The sequence below is a fragment of the Humulus lupulus genome, chromosome 3, assembly GCF_963169125.1.
Source record: "Humulus lupulus chromosome 3, drHumLupu1.1, whole genome shotgun sequence".
Classification (NCBI taxonomy): domain Eukaryota; kingdom Viridiplantae; phylum Streptophyta; class Magnoliopsida; order Rosales; family Cannabaceae; genus Humulus; species Humulus lupulus.
Window position 1 is genome coordinate 9,711,340 of NC_084795.1, and position 8,960 is coordinate 9,720,299.

The 8,960-nt window shown below is 32.2% G+C and overlaps 1 protein-coding gene across 1 annotated transcript; it reads left to right on the plus strand.

Moving 5' to 3' along the window:
• The first annotated feature begins 866 nt into the window (after positions 1 to 866).
• On the plus strand, positions 867 to 4,987 carry LOC133822037 (putative wall-associated receptor kinase-like 16). The gene is made up of 3 exons (XM_062254236.1): positions 867 to 1,785; positions 3,521 to 3,649; positions 3,771 to 4,987. Exons 1-3 carry the CDS (start codon positions 867 to 869, stop codon positions 4,970 to 4,972), a joined length of 2,250 nt encoding a protein of 749 aa, XP_062110220.1. The 3' UTR covers positions 4,973 to 4,987.
• The last annotated feature ends 3,973 nt before the right edge of the window (positions 4,988 to 8,960 follow it).

Here is an 8,960-nt window from a genome sequence, read left to right on the forward strand (position 1 = left end):
CTTGGTATTGCTTCGTTGAAAACTTTAGAAAGCTCCAATATGTAGCAGTAGCACATCACAAATTTGGCAAAATTTGTTGACTTTTAATTTCTTGTAATATTCAAATTAAACATTTTATATTATAATGAGCATTACAAAACTTTCTACTTTGGCAAAATTCCCAAAGTTTTTAATCCTAGAGTGAAAAAAGATGGTATTTCCAGTAACGTATATAGAGCTATACCATTTTGGATATGCAATGACACGTACTAACAATAAATTAGGCATAATTAATCTGATCTTTGCTAATATATACGACATGTGTTGCCAGTTTATAAGACCAGGTTGGTTCATATTATTTGCTAAATGAAATATTAATCATATCTTATATATGCATGACCTTTCCATCAGAAAAGAAAAGAATTTGACTCGATCAAACACTCTAGTTATCAATAACTTTTCAAATGTATCTCTCTCCGGCTTCATTTATATATATATATATATACACACACACGAGAAATCGGTAAAAATTGTAATTTTTTAAGTAATTTTTTACTTTGTCTACTTTTGATTATTTTTTACCAAATAATTTCGGTCTAAAATTCTATCAATTTTCTAAATTTTTCTATTGACTCTTTGAATGTTTTAGACCACTTCTCTAAATTTTAACAGGAAAATGAATTGAATATATATATAAACCCGATCAACTAAGTTGTTGTGTGTGTATATATATATATATATATTATATATATAGTTATATACAAGACAAGACAAGTAGTAGTACTGTAGCAGAAGAAGCCACGTAATTTGACCGATCGACCATATCCATGTCCTATAAATATTGATATTGTATACAGAAGAGAAGAAGAACATAACACACAACGAAAATGGACGCTAATTATAAGCTCTCCTTCTTCCGATCGGTACCTTATTTATTCACAGTCATATGCATCTTCATTGCCATCGTAAAATCAACGGCGGCAGATGATGATCAGCTCGCTTTGCCCGGTTGCCGGAGTAGATGCGGAGATGTGGACATCCCATACCCGTTTGGTCTCTCTGAAGATTGTTATCTCAACAGAAACTTCAGTATCAGATGTGAAAATGATAACTCCACCGGACGACCTACTCCGATCTACGGCAGAAACCTCGTCGTCACCAACATTTCCGTCCAACTCCACGAGATAACCATCAACTGGTTCGTCGCCCGAAAATGCTTCAACGAGTCGGGTCATCAGGTCCGGTCAAACACTCCCAGCCTCAACGTCTCGACCCTCACCGTCTCCGGCTCCAAGAACAACTTCGTCGTCCTGGGCTGCGACTCCTACGCCTTTCTCAACGGCTTTGAGAACGGAACCAACTACTCCATGGGCTGCATGTCCATATGCAACAACCGCCGTGACGTGACGGACGACGATGGTTGCTCGGGAATCGGGTGCTGTCAGACAGATTTGCCTAAGGGACGACTCAAAAGGCTGACTATAAATCCTAAAAGCTTCAACAGACATCAAAGCGTTATGAGCTTTAACCCTTGTACGTATGCCTTTGTTGTAAAGCGAAATCATTTCAAGTTTTCTCGGGCTTTTTTGGACGATTTCCCGGAGAAACAGCTGCCGGTGGTTGCTGATTGGACGATCCAGAAGGACGCGCCCTGTCGAACCGAAGCTCGAAACGAGTCGTTTTGTGCTTGTGGTGGAAACAACACTGTCTTCGAGCCCACCGCCGTTGATGGCAGTGAGACTCAGTACCAGTGTAGGTGTGCGGAGGGTTACGACGGCAACCCCTATCTCCCTACCGGTTGCAAAGGTACACATTTTTAACTAGCCGGCTGAAAAGTTAAATAATTATTTTACAATATATTTATTTATTAAAAAAATATCTAAAAATTATACAAAATAGTGTCTAGCAATTTAAATACTTATTGGATCGAAAAATTCAAATAACTAGTAGAACTTTTAGACGAAGTTTATTTTTAAAAAAAAAATAATTAAAATTAGGTAAGTGAGAGTACAAAATTATTTAAGTAGTTTCCACTAATTTTTCATAAGTACCAAAATATAAAAATTATATTTAAAAAATAACATAATTATAAATTGATAACAAAAAGTTAGGGGAGAAGTAGAAAAAAATAAGTTTTGATATAAGAAATTAAGAATATATTACTGGTGTTTCCAAAAAATTCGTCTGCAATTAATTATTCATATATACAAAATTTTAAATAAAAAGTTCTATAGGATAAATATTTCAATATCAATCATTGATCATCCTTCACTTTCTTATGGTTGAATTGAATCTAATGGAAAAAGATATATAAATTGGTAAAGAAATAAATTATAAATGATTCTAAAATACTTTAATTTAAACACGGCCAATTCAAAGCAAAGATATATAACATTTCTCTTTTGAAAAAAGAAAAGGTTTTACTTTCATATCATATTATATAGCTTGCAAATTTATTTAATATATAAGAATTTGACAACTCATATAATTTATTGGTATACTAGGAAAAGTAACCTATATGATTTTAATTGGTTATTTATTTCTTTAGAAAACTATCCTATAATAAATATTATTTTTACATATCAAAAGGAAAAATATATATGAAGAAATAAATTATAAAAGATGCTAAAATTATTAAATCTAAACACTAATTATTCGAAACAAATAGAACAATACTTTAATAGTAAAATACAATAAATTACCAAGGAAAAAAATATTTACTCTCATATTTATACAGAGCAACGAGCGAAATAGCCCGCAAAACAATCATTATTTAGATAAATGTCTCAGTTTTTAAAAAGATCAACAAACGACCCAATACAATAAATTAGTATAGCAAAATTCAACATTTACCCTTACCATCTTTAACATTTTTAGCTTGCTGTGCAAAAAATCCAAAACACCGAATAAACCGCTCAAACCGACTGTCCAAACACTGAAAAAACAGATTCTGACGGAACCGAAAACCGCTGAAACTATCTTGGCGAAAACCGACATTAAGCGGTCGGTTTATAAGTTGGTCGCAAACTGACCGTACAAACCGAAACCAACCGAATATAGTTAGGTTCCGAATTTGTAGATATAACATTGTAACCATGTATTTAGGTTTTCAAATCATAAAGTTAAAATCTTTAAGTTAACAAATTAAATGAATCAAATTCATATTAAAAATAAAAGCTAAAAAATGGATTCCAAATAATCTACATTTTTTAACTTAAATTTCCTTAAAAATTATTTAAAAAATAAATAAAAAAAATCAAGTTCGGTTTGGGCGGTTTTAACCGACCGAACCACGATCTAAATCGGTCGGTTTTTTTTTTGTAAACCTTAATATTGGGGCATGACATTAGCTTTTTTATACCATTATTTTTTGTCATTCACTATAATTCCTCTATTTTTTTATATTAATGATTATTTACTTAAAAAATTGTAAATTATTTGTACAATACCATTTACTTTTTTAAGGGGTTATTTATATTTATTTAGAACATTATATATTAATCGTATTAATTTTTTAATTTTATTTTTATTGAATTTGCAGAAACAAATGAATGCCTAGGCCCAGGACCAATTAATTGTACCAAAAGTCAGTACTGCGAGAATATACCAGGAGCTTATATTTGCAAGGAACGAAGCCGAAGCCAATTTCCACTCATTAAAATTTGCATTGGTACGCTATTAATTACATATTAACATTAATTTAGTACATAAATAAAATTAATATATATATAAATGATTTTACTTTTAACTAGATTTCTAATGTTGCTTATAGTTAATTTTGGAATATATAGGTGTAGCAATTGGCTTTATTGCCTTGTTCATCAGTAGCTCTTGGTTCTACTTAGTCCTAAAGAAAAGAAAGCTAATGCAACTCAAAGAAAAGTTTTTTCAACAAAACGGTGGTTTGATTCTAAAGCAAAAACTGTCTGGACAAGAAGATAACTCATCATCAACGGCTAAAATCTTCACAGAAAAAGAGCTCATCAAAGCAACAAATAACTATGATGAGACCACAATCATTGGCCGAGGTGGTTTCGGCACAGTCTACAAGGGTTTTTTACCAGACAATAGAATAGTAGCTATAAAAAAGTCAAAGCTCATTGACCAGAACCAAACCGAACAATTCATCAACGAGGTAGTTGTTCTATCCCAAATCAACCACAAAAATATTGTCAAACTCTTGGGATGTTGTTTGGAGACCCAAGTTCCTTTACTTGTGTATGAATTTGTCCCAAATGGGACTCTCTCCGAACACATACACGAAAGAGAAAAATCCATCAAGTTGAGTTGGGAAACTCGTTTGGGAATAGCAGCCGAAGCAGCTGAAGCTTTGGCTTATCTTCACTCGGCGGCCTCAACACCAATCATTCATAGAGATGTGAAGCCTTCGAACATACTTCTAGACAATTTCACTGCAAAAGTGTCTGATTTCGGAGCTTCAAAGTTGGTTCCCCAAGATCAAGTGGAGTTGGCCACCATGGTGCAAGGTACTCTCGGATACTTAGATCCAGAGTACTTGCACACAAACCAACTGACTGAAAAGAGTGATGTTTATAGCTTTGGAGTTGTTCTTGTCGAATTGTTAACGGCAAAGAAAGCAATCTCTTTTGATAGATTGGAAGAGGAGAGGAGTTTGGCTATGCATTTCTTGTGTTCATTGAAAAGGGATAGATTGTTTGAAATAGTTGTGGTTGAGGGTGATATTGCAAATAATTATAAAGAGCAAGTTATGGGAGTGGCTATGATTGCTAAGATGTGCTTGAGTGTTAATGGTGAAGATAGGCCTTCGATGAAAGAAGTGGCAGTTGAATTGGAAGGGCTAAGGAAAATGGGAAAGCATCCTTGGGCTAATGAGGATGATCCATTGATTGACCATTTGGAAGAGACTGAATATTTGATTGCTCGTAAAGACAATGACAGTGGAGGTAGTAATGCCAATTCTGCTTATGATAGTATAAGAGACCATGTATTACTAGATTTTAGTGGAAGGTGAAGGTATGTAGTATATATATTTATAGGGGAGTTCTCCTATAACGGACTTCACTTTAAGCCTTATTGGTGGGGCTCTCAGTGTTCTCGACCCGTGAACAGTTTTCGGCGCGAATTTTTTTTATGACCGTGTATATTGTAGCTATTTAGAGCATCCTGCAAATTTTCAGAAAATTCTGAATAATTTACAGTACTGAAAACTAAGTTCAAACATGCTGTTGCACGTGTGACTACTTTTTTTTATGCGTGTGGAAAGCAACATGTTTGAATCTAGTTTTCGGTACTGTAAATTATTTGAAATTTTCTGAAAATTTGCAGGATGCACTAAATAGCTACAATATACACGGTCATAAAAAAAATTCGTGCCGAAAACTGTTCACGGGTTGATAAATATGAGAGCCCCACCGATAGGACTTAAAGTGAAGCCAGTGTAGAATAATTGTCCTATATTTATATACTATAGGTGAGAGGAGTGTGTAGTGCATATTTCCTTTTTTTAAATATTTTTGGTTATATGAATAACTCTATAGTGTGTGTACAATTTTAAAGAGGAAATTACATGAATTATGGGATTTTTTTTAAAACTTTGATAAATATGGCATTTTTTTTCTCTTAAGTTTTGTATGGCATAATTTATTTATTTACATTTTTATGGGATTCTTTTCCCATATTTTTGTAATTTTATTAAAATATACCATATAATTTCAATATTGATTTTTTTTAATTGTGGGATATTTTTATTACTATATTTTTTTAATCATATTTAAGTTAATAATATATATACATATATATATACAATTAGTCGTATACATTAAACTATATAATTTTTTCCATTATATATATACATATATTATTGCTATTATTATTTTTATATGTATATATACAAGATTATAAAATAGTACACATTTATATATATATGGATGTATTATTATTGTTATTATATTAATTTTATATATACATTCAAATATGAGGTGATGAGAATGACTTTTAGTGGTGATGATGATGATGATGCCTGGGATATGTCATTATACATATGTATGTTTTGGATTATTGTTGGAGATGTATATATGTCATTTAATTTCATTTTAAATAATAACTGGTTACCACTATAAAAATAAATTTAGATTTTTTAGTAATGTGGCAGTAAACGGTTACTACTATCAATTTTAACTGTCATGGCAACAAGTACTCGAGTGAATTGTAACTAGTTACTGACAGATTTGGAAGAAAAAAAAACAGATCAGAATACATTCAGTAAAGAAGAAGAAGGTAACCGGTTACCCCTATTAAAATAACTGATTGATAACTAGTTACTGAGCCAAACCTAGGAAAAAAAAAACTCAGAAAATAAAAAATTAATCTGAGAAGTAGTAGTAGAAGAAGAAGAAGAAGGTGGTAACTGGTTACCCCTATCAAAATAACAATTAATTAGTAACTAGTTACTTAGCCAAATCTTTAAAACAAAAAAAAAACAACTACATCTGAAAAACAAAATTAGATATGAAAATAACCAAGAAGAAGAAGATCGAAGAAGGAAACTGGTTACTTAGGTAGTTTTATAAAGAAAACCAAATCTGAAAAATAAAATCATATTTAAAAATAACACAAAGAATGAGATTAAATAAGGTAATGGTTACTACTAGGTCCACAAAAAAACTCAGATCCGAAAAATAAAATAAAATCGTGACAGTAACTGGTTACTTAAACCAGATCTAAAAAACAAAATCATATTTAAAAACAACCATGAAGAAGGAAATTAAATAAGGTAACTGGTTACAGCTAACTCTACAAAAAACTCAGATCTGAAAAACAAAACAGAATTATGACAGTAACTAGTTACTTAGACAGATTTAGAAGAAAAAAAACCAGATTTGTAAAAGAAAACCAGATCTGAAAAGAAAAGAAAAAACAGATCTAAAACAACAAAGAAGATGCAGAAGAACGTAAAAAAGAAGAAGAAGAAGAAGAAGAAGAAAACGAAGAAGAATGCGAAGAGGAATACGAATCGGAGATGGCGTCGGCGGTGACTGGAGAAACGTCGTCCATTTGCTGGTGTGAGAGAGCTCCTATTGTTGTGAGAGAAAATGGCTGGCTGTCATGGTTGGCTGCCATTGTTGTGAGAAAAATGGAGAGAGCAAGTGAAGAATACGTGAGGGATGGAGAGAAAGAGGAAAGTAAGAGAGAGAGTGTGTGTATTTTTTTATTATTTTGTTCATAGTATTTTGTGGGATTCCCATATTTATTTTTTTTTTTGTTGGAATTACCATATTTTGTGGCATAACTTTAATGCCCACAAATATAAAAAGTAATGTATTTTTTCCCATATTTTTGTAAAGTTCTCAATTTTAAAATATTTAAACTATTTCATACATCATAAATAATATATGCTTCTTGGTGCACCCAGTACTTTGATGAATTTTCGGCAATTTTTTTTATCAACGAGTATATTTGAATTTTTTAAAGACATCATCCATGCCCAGGGCCGACCCTGAAAAAAAGTGGGCCTAAGACGGTTTTAATAAATTTGAAAAAAATAGGCCCTTTTGTATATGTAATTTTTTTTATGTAATTTTAAATAAAATTAAACTAATATTTAGTAATATAAATACATTCCAAACCAATAATTCATTACATAAACTTATAAATTTCAATATAAGGAAAGGCTGCTGGGCCTTATTTAAATTTTTTTTTTCTTGAACACCAGCTGGGAAGGGGAAAGGCTGCTGGGCGGACCTTATTTAATATTTTTTTTTCTTTGAACACACTTAAGAGTTTACATGATATTTTTGGGCCCTGGGTAGGGGTGGGTGTTAGAAAAACTTTAATCTGTATTTAGCCCTAATTAATTCAAGAGAATCAAACAATAAATAGCCAAAGATTAGCGGAAGCGTACCAGAGTCCATAGAATCGATTTTAGAGTGGTATGATCTTCCAATTTTGCATCAAAACTTTCTCTGAAACTTTTGTCTCTTGATGATGGGGATTCAAGAGTGAAAAGATACGATGCAAATTGGGGACCATTACTTCTTTATTAATAACTGACAAATCAGTAACTAATCTTTATTTACTATTTCTAATTTGACCCCTCATTAAATCAGAAATTGCCTTTATGGTATCCACATATTAAAATCATGACAATCATGCCCTTAAGTCATAAACTTTATTCCAAAATAGACCACATAAATTTGACTCATTTATATGATGACCCAACACACATTTATATATACAATTGTGGCCCTAAATAAATTCCCAACAATCTCCCACTGGGCCACATATGTATACATATAAATGTGTTAACCTTATTGAGCTCATAACTTTATCATCATAACCATAGGCATGTGCAATCTCGTCCATTAACTATATCAACATAGGATCAAAGCGATTTTCGTTGTATCAATCACAACTAAACCCATCAATGGTCACATATATCGATACAGTTAAATGACATAGATCAATCATGATAATGCGGTATGAAAATTACATGCATGGTGATCTATTCATGTCAATTTTCAATTGGTCCTACTTTACTTTATAGAGATCAAAACTTTAGCTTAATGTACAAAGTGAAATAAACTGAATAACATAATTTCTGATCAGAAAAATATCCAATTATACAAGTTTCATGAAACACATAAAAAACACAAAGGATAATAAAGACAAACTCCCACTGAATCTAGATATCCTCATACTCTAAAACACCCATACGAGCAGTATGCTCATGAAAGACCTTGGGCGGCAAACCCTTAGTAAGGGGGTCTGCAATCATGGAGTTTGTACCTAAGTGTTCTATACAAATCTGTCCACTCTGTACCCTTTCTTTTACAACAAGGAACTTGATGTCAATATGTTTTGACTTTGTCGAGCTCCTGTTGTTGTTTGAATACAATACAGCTGACTTATTGTCACAATACAACTTAAGTGGTCTTTCAATTCCATCCACAATGCGCAGCCCGGTGACAAAGTTTCTCAGCCATATACCTTGGTTGGATGCC